Genomic DNA, 21,651 nt, shown 5'->3' on the forward strand with positions numbered 1-21,651 from the left:
ATGATGAGTCCAAATGTGAGATTTTGGGTTCCTACCGCCGTGTCTTTATGAGACGCAGAGTAGGTGAACGGATTATCTCCGCATGCGTGGTTCCCACCGTGAATTAGGAGGAGGATGTGATGGTGTGGGGGTGCTTTGCTGGTGACACTGTGATTTATTTAGAATTCAAGGCACACTTAACCAGGATGTCTACCACATCATTCTGCAGCGATATGCCATCCCATCTGGTTTGCGCTTAGTGGGACTATCATTTGTTTTTCAACAGGACAATGACACACCTACAGGCTGTGTAAGGGCTGCATCAGATGAGGAGGCCGCCACAATCACCCGATCTCAACCCAATTGAGATGGTTTGGTATGAGTTGGACCGCAGAGTGATGGAAAAGCAGCCAACAAGTTCTCAGCATATGTGGGAACTCCTTCAAGACTGTTGGAAAAGCATTCCAGGTGAAGCTGGTTGAGAGAATGCCAAGAATGTGCAAAGCTGTCATCAAGGCAAAGGGTGGCTACTTTGAATAATCTGAAATATATTTAGATTTGCTTAATTAACACTTTTTTTGGTTACTATATGTTTCCATATGTGTTATTTCATAGTTTTCATGTCTTCACTATTATTCTACAATGTAGAAAATAGTAAAAATCCTTGATTGAGTAGGTGTGTCCAAACTTTTGACTGGTACTGTATGTAAATAACGTATTTCTGTTTCTTATTTTTAAGACTTTTTTGTATAAAAACCTGCTTTTGCTTTGTCATTATAGAACAAGGCTGTAATGTGACAAAATGTGGAAAAAGGGGTCTGAATCCTTTCCGAATGCACTATATATGTGTACAGATGTGTAAATATAATGTAATGTATATTTTGTATTCTTTTATGTAATTTTCTATTAAGAAAAATAAATGTACTTCAATTTCATGTCCTGTTTACAATGTGCCCTAAAGTTTGTCATGTGACATGTATATTGTCTATGTATTCTATTTCTTTATGTATGCATCCTTTTTCTGAGACAGAAAGTAGGTGCCAAAATATCCAAAAGCTCTGGAGAAAACAGGTTAGAAATGAAGGCAATAAATGCAAAGATGAATAATTAAAATACTTAATTAAAATGAATACATTCTCTCAATGGTGTTGGTGCTTGACATCACTCTCTCCACATGGCAAATATGATAATTATTCAGATATATCTCCATCCTGTAGGCCATTGACATTTATATCAGAGCATACATTGTACTGTAAATATTTGGTTCATCGTACAGAGGCTACCAGTATTTACCATGTCCTCTCTGTCAGGTAAAATGTTCACATTTCCAAAGGAGTCTGACATTGATCATGTGAGGCTACTGACAAAAAGTGAGAAAACTATTCTTCTGTGACTGTATGTCTAAGGTAATCAATGTGATATTCCATACGTTTTTGTATTTCACATTAGAAAGCTTTGCAATGCATATTGGCAAATACCATGATGTGAGCAGCAGTCAAAAACCTTTGGAATTATTATTGGCTTTATCAGTGGTAGTGCTTGGTAAATAAGGTGTTAATAATATGTATATTTAGCATTTAGTTAATTTCAGCTGCATAATGTAATTCCAAGGCCTAGCTAATGTTTGTATTATGAACCTCTTAAATATATTTCACAGATGTCAAGAGGGTGTTCTCTCTTCTCCATGGCAACTCCAACAAGCACCAATGACTTTGTATTGTTCAAAGAGTCCAATGGTGCCATGGAGCTACCTGTCAGATATGTGGGAAGTGCATTCACAGGGCTGCCAGGCAAGCAGAACATGTGGATGTCTCTGTGTGGGAGCTGGGACTCCGCCACGGGACTCAGTCAGGTTTGGATCAATGGGAAGCCAAGTGCAAGGAAGCTGGGATACACAGCGGGGAGTGAGGTGGTTGGAAAACCCATCATAATCCTAGGTCAGGTGCAGGATGCTTATGGTGGAACGTTCAAAAAAAGGGAAGGCATTACTTTCCTAAAGTAATGTCCTCCAGTGAATTTAATACAATTATTTTAAAAGGCAAGTCCCCAGTCTTTCTAACTGGGTTCGGGAACAGAGGGGATGGCAACATGACGAGAACGGTGTGATTGCTTTTTAAGTTGGCACCCTGGTAAAGATAAAAAACGTTATTTGGGAAGGCAAACACACTCAACTTATTTAAAACAAAAAGTCAACCAAATCAGTTATTCAAAGACAACAGAAACTGTTTTTTTTTGTGTTAATTTACGAAACATTAAAATCATGTAAACTAAAAGGTACAGTAATTGATTTACACTTTGGTCTGTATGAGCTCTGTGATTACCTGGGTTGTCTTCCTACAATATGCAAACACTTAAGTTAACATTGTTCGGTTACCATTTTTTCTTAAAATAATTTTGAGTGCAGACAAATAAAAACATCTGGAAATGGTAACCTTATCCTGACCATTGAGGCATTACAGGAGCGCCAACAGATAGGGTTGCATTAGAGCCATCCAGTGATTGGTGGACAAGGTACACACCAAAGGTCACCTAAAAAACAAAATCACAACACATTTACAGCATACTCACTGAATGGCCAGAATGGTAGTGAGAACAACAGACAACAAACCTAAAAATGTATCCAAAATGGGGTCCTTCTCGGATAAGGGATACTGTATATTGAATACTCTGCTGTGTGTTTCCTTGTCAGTTAATGCTCTTGTTTTTTATGTACTCTACCTACCTCTAGTCTAAGGTCAATGACACGGACCGTTGCAAATGCAGTCGACCCAGTAGTAAGTCAGATAACGTGTCATGGGATAGGGACTATCTGAAAACTCAACCCCCCCCCCCCCCGCACTGACCTTCCCCTTGCGATAGGCAGAGAGAGACAGAAGAGGCTCTTTGGTCTTGGCTCCTGTGTTCTGATCAACCCCGATCATCTGGCATCTGCCACAGCGACCTTCCACCTTCACGTCATATCACAAAGAGTTGATGCAGTTATAGATTTTTGTTACCATTTCAGTAATACGTGTCACCATATATGAAAACCAATTTGCATCCTCACCTGGAAATGGGTGTTTCCAATAATCAAGTGGGACCAATCATCTTCCTCAAATGGCTCCAATCCAGAGATGACTAAATTGGCACGAAACCGACTGATAAGCTCATGGATGTCAAGAGGCTGATGGTCAGAAGATTCCTGTCTGTCCCGTAGTGATTAGACAAACCACAAGGAACAAGAAAAAAGGATGGCTCACATTAACCAATAGCAAAAGGTTTACCTATGACGATCTTTGTACATGTAATTCACTAGGCCTACATACTGTATAATTTAGTATGTCACAAATTCCAAATGTGCTCCACCAGGAATGTGTGAGTCCCGTAGGCATAATAACATGTTATACTATACCTGCTGGTGATGTGTCTCTGAAGCAAATCAACACTGGCATGGTTGATCATTAAGTACTGGGCTTCATTCACCAAGGAGAGGGCAGTGGATGAGACCCCTGGGGCAATGACAAAAAAGTCTAAATCATTATGAATTAAAGAGAGCAAAGAAATCCCATTGGGGTAAAGTAAATTCCAACATTCATGCATACAAAATAGATTTTTGCAGACAATAGGAATTACTGAAGAAACCATTATGATGGATACCCTAGTATGGTATCTGAACTTAGGTTTACCAAGGACATTTCCCTTTCACCTTTTTCATGGCCCTTTTTCATGTTGCGAATGAAATCAGGACTTTGCCTTATCAGACGACAAGGCTGTCCAAGGAACTCTGAAAGCCATGATGCAGCTTCATCGCCACAATCTACTGTTTGCACCCTTGGGAAGGAGAGAATACAATAACAACCACTACAACATTTCTGAATCAAGGTGATGGTCAAATACAGTGCCTTTCAAAAGTATTCATCCGCCTTGCCGTTTTTCCTATTTTGTTGCATTACAACCTGTAATTTAAATGGATTTTTATTTGGATTTCATGTAATGGACATACACAAAATAGTCCAAATTTGTGAAGTGAAAATTTTAAAAAGGAACTTGTTTCAAACAAGTTAAAAAAATTTAAACTGAAAAGTGGTGCGTGCATATGTATTCACCCCCTTTGCTATGAGTCCCCTAAATAAGATCTGGTGCAACCAATTACCTTCAGAAGCCACATAATTAGTTAAATAAAGTCCACCGGTGTGCAATCTAAGTGTCACATGATCTCAGCATATATACACACCTGTTCTGAAAGGCTCCAAAGTCTGCAACACCACTTAGCAAGGGGCATCACCAAGGAGCTCTCCAAACAGGTCAGGGACAAAGTTGTGTAGAAGTACAGATCAGGGTTGGGTTATAAAAAAATATTTGAAACTTTGAACATCTCACGGAGCACCAAGGGGGGGTGAATACTTTCGCAAGCCACTGTATACTTATTTTAAGTGATCTGTTATACCATCTGAAGTCAAAGTGGCAGACTTCTGGTCGACCAATGATTATGAAAAAAAAATGGATCATAACAAATACTGTATGTCATTCCTGACACTGATCATACATGTCTTTCAAAGACATAGCTAGTAGTTTCATTATTATTATAAATAAAAAAAACTCACCTGTCACCACACACCTTGCTTTGACACACCCCATGACTCTGGTGTGGCGTATTGTGGTTTTCCAAAGGGACAGAAATAGTGTCCATTCCTGAAAGATAAGAGGAACTCCTTTAGAAGAGTTTTAAAAACAATGTCTTACTGAAATATATGTGAGGGTTGCTGCTGAATAAAGACTCCTGGAGTGTCACAACAACAAAAAAGACGATATATTTATAATGTCTGACCTGAGGCCTGCAGGAGCAGTGTGTTCGAGGACAGGTAGATCTGCGGATGAATGAGGCATAGGCGTGGTTCTCTCTTTTGGTTCAGACACACTCCATTACCATTCACCACCATCCAGCCCCGGTCATGGAGCAGACCCAGAGGGCCCACTGGCCAGTCAGTCACCTGCATAAACACACATCACAATTAAAAACACAGAAGTAGTAACAAGTCAATTGATACAGTATACCGATAGGCACACACATTGTAATTCTGTTTAGTTGATGAAAGTCATTCTTACCACAAATATCCAACAACAGGTGACTTTTATCCAAACATAACATGGGTATTGGAGAATGATCATCATTTGCATTGTCGATTTAACGAGAGCAAAACAATACTGAAAGAGAAATGTGCACAAACCTCAACCGCTGCACAGGATTTGATTGGATATATGTAGATATTAGTCAGATACTGGGCCTTCCCTTGGCTCTTTGCTTCCTTGGTGATGGCCTTGCCTCCATATTCGTTCACAACTGGATCTGTAGAGGCATGCTCTCTATTGTCTATGTGTTTAGGTTTCCCATTGGTAAGCAGACACTGACTGGAGCCTTTAGAAGAGGTGTTTGATTTCAGTCTGTCTAGTTTCACCTGGTCCACTTCAACTGGTTTCTCCACAAAGCACTCCACCACGAAATTCAAGAAGTTTTGGCAGTCCTGGAAGGTTGACATGTAACCGAAGGACACACGCACAGATCCTGTTGGACGACCATCAACCAGGTCTATGTCGTCTCCACAGACATGACCCGCCTTGAAGAAAACAGGAGAGGACAACAGTATATTAGGATGAATTATTATCTTTATCGTCTTTTATCGTCTTTTGCACAAACACATGCGCAACGACACCTCAAATCCACGACTCACCTGTAGGTTGCTCTTCACGTCTTGATTGGTGATGCCAAGGAAGAGCTGACAGGCACCTGTGTTGCAGAAGCAACCTGTCCGCACATGGATATTGAAAAGACTAGCCAGCTTGTCCACCTGAGAAGAGAAAAAGAAAAATGGTTGGAAATGTTAATCAATCAGCAGAATTTTTTGGGGGGGGCATTCATAATACCCAGGCTATGTTAATTATGAATTGACTTGGTAAACTCCTCTTTCACATATGTTTGGATGTGCGAAATTACTAAACACAAACACTGTAGGGCGCAGTGAATCAAATAGGCTCATTTGAGTGAACCTGAGAGTATCCAACTATTTGTCCGTGACAGTCCGTCAAGTTGAAGTTGAGGATGGCTCCCTGCGTGCTCGGGTTCTCAAACTCGCTGTCGGAGTATATCTGAGCAACTGGTTGTCCGTTGCCATGGCAAAGGCTCGACAGCAACATGTAAGTATAGCGTGCTAAACCAAATGTATGCAGCTGGACCTTGTCCATGCCTCCTGAAGGCGAAAACAAGGAAACAAGGTTACATTACAATAGTTTTAAAAGGTTTTATTGACTCAATTCAATCGCTGTAGAACATTGGTCCATCCTTTACTGATGTTCAAAAGATTTCTGTCATATTGATGTAATGAACAACCACTCAACCAATTGAATTATTTTAAATGCACAGGTCTTACTTTGACACTTAATGTAATGGCAGATGATATTGATGCATTATATGAGCAACTTCGTTTCGTTTCAACCGTGCCTTTAAATTATTCATATGTACATACCTGTGAGTGTGTGTAGAGCGTCAAAACTATGATTTAGAGCAATGACGTCCAGGAAAGAGACCGTGCCATCTTCAAACCTTAAATCAGAAAACAAACAGGGTTGATCACAAAAAACGTAGCAAACAATACAATGTTATCCTCTCTAAGCCAGGCTCATTCAACTTCATAAAGAATTTTTGTACATTCACAACCATAATATCATTTCAAGGCTCATGGAATAGTTTACCGGTTCGCCATATTTGGCGTTGGCACATAATAGTTCTCCCCCGCTAGGTAGGCCGCTGCTGTCCCCCCACCAAAGTATGCTTTTCTTAGGAGGGCAGCTGTATCATTCCGGACCAGAAGAGCCCCTAAACCTGTGGGGAAGCCAAACATCTTATAGAAGGAGAAGGGAACAAAGTCCGCTGGGTGCTCCTGCAAATCCAACGGAGAGCAGCTGGCAAAAGAGGCCGCATCCAGCAGGACGAACCACCGGCCCTGGCTGTCACACGCTGGGTAGAGCTTCCTTGCCTGGATGCCCCTCACGTACCCCAGGGAGTACTTTCTGCCAGAGAAATTGCTCTGTGCTGGATAACAGAAGAGGTGTGGTGTCTGGCCACTTCTGCATTCACTCTGGGCTACATCTTTGGCTCTGGCCTCTATCTCCTCGGGGGAGACAGGTAGAGAAACTACACCCAGTGCTGAAGTAACTCCTCTTATGCCGACCACCGAGGTATGGTTATCAGTCAGATAGCAGAACTGACTGGCTGGCTCCGTAGCAGTGGGAGGCCTCCAGGGAAAGCTCTCAGCGACTAATTTGAGAGCTGCCGTACAGCCAGAGGTGAAAATCACAGAGTATTTTTCAGGAGTGGTGTTAAAATGCTGCAATATCCTGCAAGAAAATACATTTCTGTTCAGGACATATCCTCAATAGCAGGGCATAAATAAGTGTTCACACAGTCACATTCATTCGGATGGAATAATGATGAGTAATTCTTTCTGTGAAAAGAGAGGCTTACCTGTATCTGACATGCTCTACTGTGTCATGCGTCAGTCTGCTGCTGGGGTTATGGCTGTGAGGGTTGCCTAAAGACAAAAATATTGAAAGAATAGAAGAATATATTAAAATCGGGATACAGGTGTATTCATACACACAATTGAAGTCAGACGTTTACATACACCTTAGCCAAATACATTTAAACTCTGTTTTTCACAATTCCTGACATTTAAACCTAGTAAAAATTCCCTGTTTTAGGTCAGTTAGGATCACCACTATTTGAATTTTCTTACCTAATGATGCCATCTATTTTGTGAAGTGCAACAGTCCCTCCTGCAGCAAAGCACCCCCACAACATGATGCTGCCACAGCCGTGCTTCACGGTTGGGATGGTGTTCTTCGGCTTGCAAGCATCCCCCTTTTTCCTCCAAACATAACGATGGTCAATATGGCCAAACAGTTCTATTTTTGTTTCATCAGACCAGAGGACTTTTCTCCAAAAAGTACGATCTTTGTCCCCATGTGCAGTTGCAAACCGTAGTCTGGCTTTTTTTATGCCGGTTTTGGAGCAGTAGCTTCTTCCTTGGTGAGTCGCCTTTCAGGTTATGTCAATATAGGACTCTTTTTACTGTGGATATAGATACTTTTGTACCTGTTTCTTCACAAGGTCCTTTGCTATTGTTCTGGGATTGATTTGCACTTTTCACACCAAAGTACGTTCAACTCTAGGAGACAGAACGTGTCTCCTTCCTGAATGGTATGGCGGCTGCGTGGTCCCATGGTGTTTATACTTGCGTACTATTGTTTGTACAGATGAACGTGGTACCTTCAGGCGTTTGGAAATTTCTCCCAAGGATGAACCAGACTTGTGGAAATCAAAAATTCTGAGGTCTTCGCTGATTTATTTTGATTTTCACATGATGTCAAGCAAAGAGGCACTGAGTTTGAAGGTAGGCCTTGAAATACATCCACAGGTACACCTCCGATTGAGTCAAATGATGTGTTAATAGAGGACCCGGCAGCCTATTTAGTTGATAAGTAGCAACAACAGTCTCAGAGTAGGAGGTTCAGGTGCAAAAATAGGAGGCATTTATTTACAGTGCAGGAAGTGATGAAGAAGACTGGATACAAAGTTCAGTATTTAAAAAGTGTATTCTGAAAAATAGTTGACAAAAAAATTTTGGACAAAAAATTGAACACAGGGCAAAACGCCCATAAACTCACACATCTGAGTTTGGCAGAGTTAAAGAGCGTAGGGCCTAGCAGTTAAAAGCGTAGGGCCAGTAATTGAAAGGTCGCTGGTTCGAATCTCTGAGATGACTAGGTGAAGAATCTGTCGATGTGCCCTTGAGCAAGGCACTTAACTGTAATTGCTCCTGTAAGTTGCTAAGGATAACAGCATCTGCTAAATGACTAATATGCTTGAATGGTAATACAATTGACATGCAATGGCCAATACTTAACTCGTTAATGAAAACAAGGGCATCATTTACATAAACAGTCCAAAAATGTATGTAGCAATTCCAGATTTCCCCTTTAATAGAATTATGTCTTTTTTTCAACACTTTTAACAACTCAGCACATTATATCCGTTGAACCTAATTATATTTGGTATGTGAGGAAAGACTCACCATATACATTCCTGGAGATATCCTGATAGAATTCTCTCACCAGTGACTCAGGGTATAGTGTTGTTCCAGCATGATCCAGGTATGTAATGCCTGTCAAAAAGTTGGTTTTTGAATTTGAGAAATCTTAGTAATGAGTTTCTTTGTGGATAATCACTTAAGTGCATCGAATAACAACACTTGCACCACTTAGTGGTAAGTAGACGTATTGCCATAAGGACACAACAACATATACAGTAGGCCTGTGTTACAATATGCTGCACCGGTTTGCGATGATTCAGCATAAATTGATTTACTAACTTTAAACAGGTTTGGCGCTGTGACTGAAGCCCCACGCAAACGTACTGTACCTTTAGTCCTTGAGAACTCCCGTTCTATTACGTCTTTGAAGTCACTCTTATAACCGTAATGACTCCAAACTTCCTCGAAGTGCTCAAACGTGCACAGTTGATTAAAATTCAACGATTCCTTCTCCGTGGCCTCTTGCAGCGGCATTTTCGCGTCTACCTACCTAAAAATGTAACTTTGAAGTTCTGTCTACAACTGAACTTGCACATGTCGAATGACAGTAGTGGTAGCTAAAAGACAAACACTTACTCATTGACAAAGTTCTAAGTCCACACTGCATCTCTAACGGACAGTAACAGTCATTTGTATCTTAACGATTTACCTCGCGTTCAACAGATCAAGATAAGGGGACTGAGATATTACTAGGTCTATGACTGGGATAGCAGGAAATGGAATAGAACATCAACTACAGTACGTATGGAAGTGGACTGAGTCTGTCAATAGGGGGCAATAAGTGAGCAAAACACATTACTGGCTAATGAAAATAAAATACTGTTGCTGTTATCAATGATTTAGTGTGTTAACCAGAACAATTAAAACTCCTATTCAGTCAAGACCAATTATTTAAATTATTACTTTATTGGCAGTGTGCAAACTTAGGCAGGAAATGCCACAACGAACGGTGAGCCATCATACTCATGCATTCCAAAACAAATAACGAAAGAAAAGCGTTGTAAGTTTTAATTTTGTTAAGTTAGTGTGGGGGAGAGGTGGAAAAATGATTGTTATCGATCTCCTGGCATTGACAACTTAGATGGAAACCTACTGAGCATAGTAGCTGACTCTAGACACTCCTATCTGTCATATCGTTCATCTGAGCCTAGAGGAAAGTGTTTGTCCTCAGGCATCAAATCAAATGGTATTAGTCACATGCGCCGAATACAACAAGTGTAGACCTTACAGTGAAATGTTATGTACGAACCCCTAACCAACAATGCAGTTTAAAAAAAAATAAGGATAAGAATAAGAGATAAAAGTAACAAATAATTAAAGAGCAGCAGTAAAATAACAATAGCGAGACTATATACAGAGGGGTACCGATACAGAGTCAATGTGCGGGGGCACCGGTTAGTTGAGGTAGTATGTGCATGTAGGTAGAGTTATTAAAGTGACTGTGCATAGATTTGTCATGGAGGGAAGCCAAAGTCATTCCGCTACCTAAGAATAGTAAAGCGGTCTTTACTGGTTCTAAAAGCTGACCTATCAGCTTGCTGCCAGCTCTTCGCAAACTGTTGGAAAATAAATGTGTTTGACCAAATACAATGCTATTTCTCTGTGAACAAATTAACAACAGACTTTCAGCATGCTTATAGAGAAGGGCACTCAACATGTACTGCACTGACACAAATGTCAAATGAGAAGATTGTGGGAGCTGGACTGTTAGATTTCAGTGCAGCCTTTGAAATTATTGACCATAACCTGTTTTTGAAAAACATGTATGCGTTATGGCTTTTCAACCACTGCCATGTCATGGATTCAGAGCTATCTATTAAATAGAACACAGAGGGTTTTCTTTAATGCCAATTTAATGTTAAACATGTAAATTGTGGTGTATCGCAGGACAGCTCTCTTGGCCCTCTACTCTTTTCTATTTTTACCAATGACCTGCCACTGGCATTAAGCAAATCCTGTGTGTCCATGCCAATGATTCAACCCTATATGTGTCAGCAACCACAGCTAGTGAAATCACTGCAACACTAAACAAAGAGTTGCAGTCAGTTTTAGAATGGGTGGCCAGTAATAAACTGGTCCTGAACATCTCTAAAACTAAGAACATTATATTTTGTACAAATCATTCCCTAAGTTCTATACCTCAGCTGAATCTGGTAATGAATGGTCTGGCTGTTGAGCAAGTTGAGGAGACTAAATTACTTGGTGTTACCTTAGATTGTAAACTGTCATGATCAAAACACCACACTCCACAAAGCAGGTACTGCAGGCTCTAGTTTTATCTCATCTTGATTGTTGTACAGTCATATGGTCAAGTGCTGCAAAGAAGGACCTACTTAAGCTGCAGCTGGCCCAGAACAGAGCGGCACATTTTGCTCTTCATTGTAATCACGGGGCTAATATCAATATACATGCCAGTGTCTCTTGGCTAAGAGTTCAGGAAACATGAATATTGTTTGTACAGTGAACTTAAACACAGCAGTGACAAACACAAATACTCCACCAGGCATGCCACCAGGGGTCTTTTCACAGTCCCCAGGTCCAGAACGAATTCAAGGAAACATACTGTATTATACAGAGCCATGACTGCATGGAACTCCCTTCCATCCCATATGGCGCAAGTGAACAGCAAACCTGGTAAAATAAACAATTAATAAAGCAATACCTCACGGCACAACGCCTCTCCACCATGTGACCTACTTTTTTGTGTTTATACTGACATGTACACTACCGGTCAAAAGTTTTAGAACACCTACTCATTCAAGGGTTTTTATTTATTTGTACTATTTTCTACATTGTAGATTAATAGGGAAGACATAAAAACTTTGAAATAACACATATGGAATCATGTAGTAACCAGAAAAGTGTTAAACAAATCAAAATATATTTTATATTAGAGATTCTTCAAATAGCCACCATTTGCCTTGATGACAGCTTTGCACACTCATGGCATTCTCTCAACCAGCTTCATGAGTTAGTCACCTGGAATGCATTTCAATTAGCAGGTGTGCCTTCTTAAAAGTTAATTTGTGGAATTTCTTTCCTTTTAAATGCGTTTGAGCCAAATAGTTGTGTTGTGACAAGTTGGGGGGTATACAAAAGATAGCCCTATTTGGTAAAATACTAAAATACTACTTAAAAAGGACTTTTAAAGAATTTAATTTAAATGTACATTTAATTTTTTGATCACAAAAACAATGAGAAAATATGGAAAAATAAATAAATAATGAAATGTTAATTATATAAAGCAGCCTGTGTAATCATCTGCCAGAGAGAAGCCACAATCATCCCGAGCCTCAAGTAATACATTTAGTCGGCCGAGTCTGACTCTCAGCCGAGTTCCCCGACTCTCAGATCCACCGTGCTAGCTGGAACTTTTCATGTGGGAGACGCAACCCTTTTGACACCCGTGAACACTGGAACTTTGGGTTGACACAATTGTGTTTATGTGCCAAGGTTTGCCGAAGCCCGGTCCACTCTGTGTTTGGTGGCTCCCACAATCAGTGATGTACCTCGATTGGCAGTGCCCCTTGGGGGTACTTCTGTCACAATGGACTCGTTTTACACAAGTGGGGGGGATTGCCCCTTTGTGGACAGAGAGCAAATTATTACTCACCCTTGGGAGATGGCTTAGTTTGGAAAAGCTTCCAAACTAAGTTGTGGGTCCGTGAGACTGTATAGTCTGGGTGAACCCTGGCCCCTTATGGACACAGAGGCCTCTGGCAAAGGCTGACATAGCACCCCGTTTGGCCATAACCACTGATGTCCCAGTAATGTTTTTGTGGAGTGGCTCATCGGCCACTCGGCCCTCGCTCCAGGGGTTACCCGAGCCAAGTACCCGGAGGCTTCTTCCTAATCGGAGGTGCCCGCAAGCCCCACTTCCTCCACCTTCTGGAATTGGCAATAGGACTGTGGTTGCCAGGGGGAAAGCTAGTAAGCTTCATTAGACGGAAATTATGCATGCTAGAATAACCAAGCGACTCAACGCTAGCTAGCCACGTAAAGTATACTAAACATAAGATCTACCCAAGCAATTTCACCATTAGGATTCCAGAATAGCTAGCTGCCTCGGCAAGTTAGTTAATCTGGCTAGCACACTATGAAGCGCTTGTTAGCTAGCCTGGTCTCGAAAATCCACATAGGATCGGATCACAGAGGTGGGACTCAAACTCTTCTGGGAAGAGAGGAAATTGGTGCTTAACCAAGGCAGACACAGGCTGCGGGGAATACCCACAGAACCTGGTTCCCCTTTCTCTTCTTGTACAGAACCTGGTTCCCCTTTCCCTTCGAGTAACCTCCCGTAACCGGCGACAGAGCACACAGGAGTCGGGAGACATTCGACCCAAACCAACGACCAAATCCATCTCCGCGTCCTGCAACTCAGACCCAGCTGTGGTACGGGTGATTGATTTGGTGCAGTGAACAAGTGACTTTGTGAATTTGTTTGTTGTACTCCGTCAATTGAAAATGGAGTTAGAGTTTTGAAACATTTGCCATTTTGATGATCTGTTTTGATTTTTGGGTACTGGAACACTTTACTGTAGGTGTCCTTATGCATGCATTTATAAAGCCTATATAACGGCTACATAACACATAGCATTTGTCATAAACTGTCTTAAGTAGTTTTAAATAGTTATGACTCATGAGATTATAATGGGTGTTAAGAATTACTGTTCATCCGACCCTTACAAAAAAGTGTGACAGGAATCCTGCAGGATTTCAACCTTTTGTGTGTAACGTTCGTCTAAGTCGTTCTCTTCCTCAGACGAGGAGGAGCAAGGATCGGACCAACATGCAGCGGGTGATGAATACATGAATGATTTATTTTAAACAAGACGAACACGAAGAACACTTGATAACTACAAAACAATAAACGATGTTAACAAACCTGAACTAGAGAACATAACGCACTAACAGGAACGAACACATACACGAACGAAAACGAAACAGTCCCGTGTGGTGCGACATACACAGACACAGGAACAATCACCCACAAACAAACAGTGTGAACAACCTACCTTAATATGGTTCTCAATCAGAGGAAACGTAAAACACCTGCCCCTGATTGAGAACCATATCAGGCTAATAGACAATGAACCTAAAGATAGAAACACATAACATAGAATGCCCACCCCAACTCACGCCCTGACCATACTAAACAAATACAAAAACAAGGAAAACAGGTCAGGAACGTGACATTGTGAAGGAATAGTGTAGGTGTCCTGCAGGAATCCTGTGTTATTGACAAAATCCTGCAAGAGTATGATTTATCCTGCAGAAATGTTGAAAATCCTGCACAAACATGACAATTCCTGCAGGAATCCTGTAGAATCGAAACCTGAAGGATTTTGATAATCCTGCAGAATATGGCAAGTCCTGTAGGACATGACAATTCTTGCAGGAATCCCCGCCTGAGCCGCCCGTCTGTCCTGAGCCGCCTGAGCCACCCGTCTGTCCTGAGCCGCCCGTCTGTCCTGAGCCGCCTGTCTGTCAGGAGCCTCCGGCGACGCCCTCTAGTCCGGAGCCTCCGGCGACTAATCATAACAGAACTATTAATATCTTTATAAAACATATTGATAACAGAGACAAAGCTAGTCCCGAAACCAAAAGTGTACAACGAATGTATTAGGATATTGTGTTTAATTGTATCAAATGCTTTACAAAAGTCGAGGAATAAAATAATAGCCTCTGAGTCAACTGAATCAGCGTCATCGATCAAGTCTAAAACGAACCTAATGTTACAGCTTATTTAGCAACCTTCCGTGAAACTAGTTTGGGTTTCATTAATATGGTGGTTTAGGCCCATTTTAAATCTATTAGCATAAGCTAAAGCAGTCAATGTAACGATTCTCGTCCTCTTCAGACGAGGAGTATGAAGGATCGGACCAATGCGCAGCGTGGTAAGTGTCCATGATAGTTTAATAAAACTGAACACGACAAAATACAAAAATAACAAAGTGAATAATAACGAAAACCGAAACAGTCCTGAAATGTGAAACAAGCACAGGAAACAATCACCCACAACACACAATGGAAAACAGGCCACCTAAATATGGCTCCCAATCAGAGACAACGATAAACAGCTGCCTCTGATTGGGAACCACACCAGACCAAACACATAGAAAACAAACAACCTAGAAAAAAGAACATACACTGCCCACCCCAACTCACGCCCTGACCAACCTAAAATAGAGACACAAAAAAGGAACTAAGTTCAGGAGGTGACAGTCAAAATCACTTACTGAGTCAAAATGCATGCCGAGATCTACCGCTCGGATTTCATGACTTAAAAAATGTAAGCCTATGCAACATTAACAAATTAAAAACTGGATAAGAGCGTCTGCTAAATGACTTAAATGTAAATGTAAATGTAAAAACAGTACTGTAGAAATGAGGTTTGTGCAGTAAGCTATAGGCCATTATCTCCGCATACTGGCTTTGCTTTAATTTACCTGACAATGCATTGTTGTTCGGGACATTTTTATAAAATATATTTCAACATTTGAGGTAGGCTATATAATCACACCGGTAATAGATCCATTGTTGTATTACTTGTGAGGCACAGCTGAGTGAGCATACATTTAAATAATTCGCTTTTTATTTTACTGGGCTGATGGTGCCTGCATCTGATGTTCAGTCTCAGTGGAGGGAGAGAGCCGCAGACTGAGGGTCCGTCTCTCAACATCCCTCCGCTCTCCCTTTCCTCCACTGACACTGACCAAAACGGGACACACCGTCTTCCAGCTGATGTCGAAACTCGAGTCGCACCGCATTATTTTGTTACTCCTATGAACAGAGAAAGTGAAATATTCCTTGATTTAAAAAAAGATCCAAGCCGCTAATGATAACAACGCCTATAGATACACTTTCCTAATTATTCATTACTGCTGCACCTCTTGTTGTAGCACTGAGTGGAAATAGGATGAACGCGCATTTTATGGCTTATAAAAGTGTTGAATACAAAGTGTTGACAGTGCTGAGTAAGAACGTAAACAGCAGCTCTTTGCTGTATTCGTTGAGTCTCTCTCTAGTCATGGTTTTAAAAGTTTTGAAATCTCACAGTATCAATTTTGTCGTAGCTTTCTTCTATGCCTGCTACGTTACTGCAGACTCGGTCATCTGAGCAATCTGATTGGCCAGCGGCAGCATAGTGCACTTGATTTCTTGTCCACGCCTACCGGGAAGGGAGAGTTTGTACCTTCCGACACATGAAATGGCAACAGTTTGCCTACCCGCCGCGCAGGGCAGCTGAATTGTCTGCACCTACCAACAATAGCCCGAGACTAATACAAAAAATAGGAACACAAGGCATTTTCGTTGTTTTTTTTTACAGAAATGTTTGGCGTTCGACTAGAAATGCCTTGGAGATCGACAAGTGTGTTTCCCCCCCCCCCTCCTCAACCCATTTCGCTCTAGATCTAACAAGAAATAAAACATATTACGAACATAAAGTAAATGTCTCAAAAGAATATAACATTTTTTAGTTCCAAAGTGAGGAACATCAAGGAGATTCACATTCAAAAGCTTGTTCAGTACACTTCACTCAACTCATTGTGGTCTAAATTGTAGACGATGAATAGTTGAACATGGTGTTTGCTGGGCAGGAATAAAAACTTGCACACAGTGCAGTACCCTGGGGCAGAAATCACCCACGTCTGTATTTTAGAATGAGTGTCATATGTTACAATGAGCTGACAATTCTGCATGATAGAGAATAACATGTGTGGATCTACTTCTAACATAGTGACGTTGCACACTGCTGAATAAACTCCTTACTATACTCCTGGGAAAGGGTGATTTTCATGGTGGATGGGAGGTTTACATCTGTCTGGGTGATGGCGTGGGATGTGCTTCAACCTGAGGTGAACAGAGCAGAAACATAAGGCCAAGGGAGGAGAAATGAACCTCACTGCTCACATTTCAGTGCTGGTTCAAGTTGCTGAGACTCGCAACTACCTTTGTTAATGTGCAATGGTTTTGTAAACAGTTTTTTATATTCATAGGCTTGATCAAGTTTATTTGATCATTTCATTATTTAACCTGTCTAGGATCAGCGTGGCGCTAGCGACACACCCCCCCCCCCCCCCCACTGAAAAACCAGTGCCGCGAAATTCAAAAAAAATATTTTTTTAAAATATTTAACTTTCACACATTAAAGTCCAATACAGCTAATGAAAGACACAGATCTTGTGAATCCAGTCAACATTTCCGATTTTTAAAATGTTTTACAGGGAAGACACAATATGCAAAGATGTACATCTATTACCTAAAAACACATTAGCATAATCCACCATCTTTTATTTGTCCACCAACACCAGTAGCCATCACCAATTCGGCTAAACTAAGATATTTATAGCCCCTAACCAACAAAAAAACTCATTAGATGACAGTCTGATAACATATTTATGGTATGGGATAGGTTTTGTTAGAAAAAAGTGCATATTTCAGGTATATGGCATAGTTTACAATTGCACCCACCGTCACAAATGGACTAGAATAATTACAATGAGCAACGTGTTTACCTAACTACTAATCATAGAACATTTCGTAAAAATACACAGCATACACGAATCGAAAGACACAGATCCTGTGAATACAGACAATATTTCAGATTTTCTAAGTGTCTTACAGCGAAAACACAATAAATCGTTATATTAGCTTAGCACATAGCAATTAGCAGCCCAGCATTGATTCTAGCCAAAGTGAGCGATAAAAGTCAACATCGCCAAAAGATATTAATTTTTTCACTAACCTTCTCAGAATTCTTCCGATGACACTCCTGTAACATCACATTACAACATGCATATACAGTTTGATCGAAAATGTTTATATTTAGCCACCAAAATCATGGTTAGACAATGTGAAATGTAGACAAGCTGGTAAAGAAAAAGTCCTTGCGCCACTTAGACAGTGATCTACTCTTATACATAAATACTCATAAACGTGACTAAAAAATATAGGGTGGACAGGGATTGATAGACAATTTAATTCTTAATACAATTGCGTTATTACATTTTTTAATTTATCCTTACTTTTCAATACAGTTTGCGCCAAGCGAAGCTACGTCAAAAAACATGGCGTCCTAAGCCACTAAAATGTTTCGACAGAAACACGATTTATCATAATAAAAATGTCCTACCTTGAGCTGTTCTTCCATCAGTATCTTGGGCAAAGGATCCTTTCTTGGGAGAAATCGTCTTTTGGTGGAAAGCTGTCCTCTTGCCATGTGGAAATGTCAACTGCGTTCGGGATGAACTGAAAAGCGTGCCCAACTTTTCACATCGTTGCAAAAATAAATGTCCCAAAATCGCACTAAACGGATATAAATTGCTATAAAACGCTTTAAATTAACTACCTTATGATGTTTTTAACTCCTATAACGAGTGAAAAGATGACCGGAGAAATATAACAGGCTAAACTAACGCTTGGAACAGGTGCGCGCCGGTGTCCTCTAGGCTCATGACGCAGCTCCCAAAGAATGACTAGCTTCAGGGTTTTTTCATTTGTAGGGCCTGTGAACGCGATATCGACCCCGTTGGAATCGTCATCACGTAAAGGCATCCAGGGGAAGACGTAAGAAGTGTCCGTATAGTCATAGCAACGAAAGTGCCCTTTTAACTGACTTCAGAAGAGTGGCCAACATTTCTCAAATCTGACTCCATGTCAGGGAAATTGCTGTAGAATGGGCTCTGTTCCACTTAGAGACAAAATTTCAACTCCTATAGAAACTATAGACTGTTTTCTATCCAATAATAATAATAATATGCATATTGTACGATCAAGGATTTTGTGGGAAGCCGTTTAAAAAATTAGCCAAATTAGCATAAATAGTCTAAACAGCGCCCCCATCCCCAACAGGTTAAAATATTTTCTTTGTATGCAATGGTGAAACACGACGGGAGGGTGTCACGTATTCTTCCCCCCTCTGGCCTCTAGGTCACCAGACTGCTGATTATTACGCACACCTGTCAACATCGTCACGCGCACCAGCGCTAATTGACACGCACCTGGATTCCATCACCTTGATTGCCTGCTCTATTTATGTCTCTCCCTTTGGTTCCTTCCCCAGATGTTATTGTTTCATGTCGGTGTGCTGTTCATGTTTGTTTATTAAATGTATTCACTCCCTGAACTTGCTTCCCGACTCTCACCGTACATCGTTACAGAGGGGAAGTGACAAGAAGAAAGTTAGGTAAACAGACACTGCATGATTGTATCTACTAATCATGTAAAAAATGCACAAATAACCTGGCATCCCTAAACAGCTGAGAACCAGGATGAGATTGCCTGCTAGCTATCCATTCTGTCCGACGAGCTAAAGTAGCTTGGCCTAACATTTACATTTCAAAATTCATATGAAAGCAATTTGTTGAACATTTTAACATGATTTGCTGAATAAATAAACATATTTACATTTGACAAAGTTATTCCTTATTCCACTGGAACATTTTCTCCAAAGCAGGGACTAGGGTTGCCAACTGTCCTGTATTAGCCGGGATGTCCATTATATTCGGCTAAATTGGTTTGTCCCATACGGGACCTCCCTTGTCCCGTATATTCATCCAATCACAGTATAGCATAAACGTGCCAATTCCTGCAAAATCATACCTGTTATTGTTCGGTCGGTTTGAGATATCAAGGAAATATGGATAAACATACAAAAAAGACTGCAGCTACAACAAACAATGTGAAGCAAAAAAGCCCGTCAGTAGTGACTCGACGAAAGCTTTCTGTACTTTATGCATCGGGAATTCTCAATTGGTCATGAAGGGGAGAATGACCTAACTCAGCATGCATCCACAGAAATGCACAAGGCCACGCTAGCTAAAGGTGCTAGCAATATCGGTGCGTTCTTCGTGACGTCTACTGCGGGAACTGACAAAATTGGAAAACACCTCTCCGTTTACCAGTTATTGAGCAGTGCCAACAATCGCATTCTGAAAGCTAATTGCTCACATCAAATCAAATTTATTTATATAGCCCTTCTTACATCAGCTGATATCTCAAAGTGCCTAAAACCAGCCTAAAACCCCAAACAGCAAGCAATGCAGGTGTAGAAGCACGGTGGGTAGGAAAAACTCCCTAGAAAGGCCAAAACCTAGCAAGAAACCTAGAGAGGAACCAGGCTATGAGGGGTGGACTGTCCTCTTCTGGCTGTGCCGGGTGGAGATTATAACAGAACATGGCCAAGATGTTAAAATGTTCATAGATGACCAGCATGGTCAAATAATAATAATCACAGTAGTTGTCGAGGGTGCAACAAGTCAGCACCTCAGGAGTAAATGTCAATTGGCTTTTCTAGACGATCATTTAGAGTATCTCTACCGCTCCTGCTGTCTCTAGAGAGTTGAAAACAGCAGGTCTGGGACAGGTAGCACGTCCGGTGAACAGGTCAGGGTTCCATAGCCGCAGGCAGAACAGTTGAAACTGGAGCAGCAGCACGGCCAGGTGGACTGGGGACAGCAAGGAGTCATCATGCCAGGTAGTCCTGAGGCATGGTCCTAGGGCTCAGGTCCTCCGAGAGAAAGAAAGAAAGAAAGAGAGAGAGCATACTTAAATTCACACAGGACACCGGATAAGACAGGAGAAGTACTCCAGATATAACAGACTGACCCTAGCCCCCCGAGACATAAACTACTGCAGCATAAATACTGGAAGCTGAGACAGGAGGGGTCAGAAGACACTGTGGCCCCATCCAATGATCCAACCCCGGACAGGGCCAAACAGGCAGGATAAAACCCCACCCACTTTGTCAAAGCACAGCCCCCACACCACATAGCTCATAATGCCTACAAGCACGCCTGCGATCAGCTGTCAGTGGATATTGAGACAATTGTTTTACAGATCTACAGCCACTTATCAGTATCTGCTTCCCGAAGAGAGGGACTACGTGCATTTTTTTGCCTTTGTTGACATTGAGTGGCGCGAAATTCTGCGACCTGTTTGCACACGATGGCTCTCTCTTCATCCAGCTTTCGATCGTCTCCTGCAAAGTTGGCCAGCTCTTACATCATACATCAGGTCCCTTGGGGAGACCTGTCCTGTGGCACTGAAGAGTATTTTTGAGTATGAAGAAAAAACGGAAGCTGCTGAGATTTATCTGTGCTTTTTCCACAAAGTGGATGTGTTTTTGACCAACTCATAAAAAAGCTGGAGGAAACAATGCTCTGCATCACAGATGTTTATGAGGAAGTCCAAAAGTTCAAAATTAAGATGCTTCAGCTGAAACAGGACAGTTTTTCCCGATACCAGACCAAGTAGCTGATGGACAAACAATTGTCAGCATAAAGGTCCAAGCAGCAACAGGACTTTGAATTTCTAAGACACTGTCATTACATACATTGACATGTGGTTTGATTTCTCACCAGAAAATGTAATGGTGAAACTGATCGGCCTCTATGAGGAGCTCTCCTTCACAGACCTGGAGCAGGTGGTGGTTGCCCTCAAAATGACAGAGACGGTCAGTATGGACCAACTCTATGAAGAGTTTTGTGCTAGCCGGGAGGAAATACAGAAAGCCAGACAGGATACCACAAAATCCGCCAGTGAG

General features: G+C 41.3%; 1 protein-coding gene across 2 annotated transcripts; it reads right to left on the reverse strand.

The window, feature by feature from the left end:
* Nucleotides 1–1,081: 1,081 nt before the first annotated feature.
* LOC129836126 (molybdenum cofactor sulfurase-like) lies at nucleotides 1,082–9,854 on the reverse strand. 2 transcript variants are annotated; one of them, XM_055901941.1, is made up of 15 exons: nucleotides 9,434–9,854; nucleotides 9,087–9,176; nucleotides 7,478–7,544; nucleotides 6,706–7,350; nucleotides 6,480–6,556; nucleotides 6,004–6,203; nucleotides 5,688–5,804; nucleotides 5,187–5,573; nucleotides 4,787–4,949; nucleotides 4,563–4,650; nucleotides 3,665–3,789; nucleotides 3,371–3,467; nucleotides 3,026–3,164; nucleotides 2,823–2,927; nucleotides 1,082–2,508 (listed from the first exon to the last, which is right to left on the reverse strand). In XM_055901941.1, exons 1-15 carry the CDS (start codon nucleotides 9,576–9,578, stop codon nucleotides 2,413–2,415), a joined length of 2,541 nt encoding a protein of 846 aa, XP_055757916.1. In that variant the 5' UTR covers nucleotides 9,579–9,854; the 3' UTR covers nucleotides 1,082–2,412. The 2 variants fall into 2 exon arrangements, with proteins under 2 accessions (XP_055757916.1, XP_055757917.1); XM_055901942.1 differs by lacking the exons at nucleotides 9,087–9,176; nucleotides 9,434–9,854 and adding an exon at nucleotides 7,749–8,623.
* Nucleotides 9,855–21,651: the final 11,797 nt, after the last annotated feature.

The sequence above is a fragment of the Salvelinus fontinalis genome, chromosome 37 (assembly GCF_029448725.1).
Source record: "Salvelinus fontinalis isolate EN_2023a chromosome 37, ASM2944872v1, whole genome shotgun sequence".
Classification (NCBI taxonomy): domain Eukaryota; kingdom Metazoa; phylum Chordata; class Actinopteri; order Salmoniformes; family Salmonidae; genus Salvelinus; species Salvelinus fontinalis.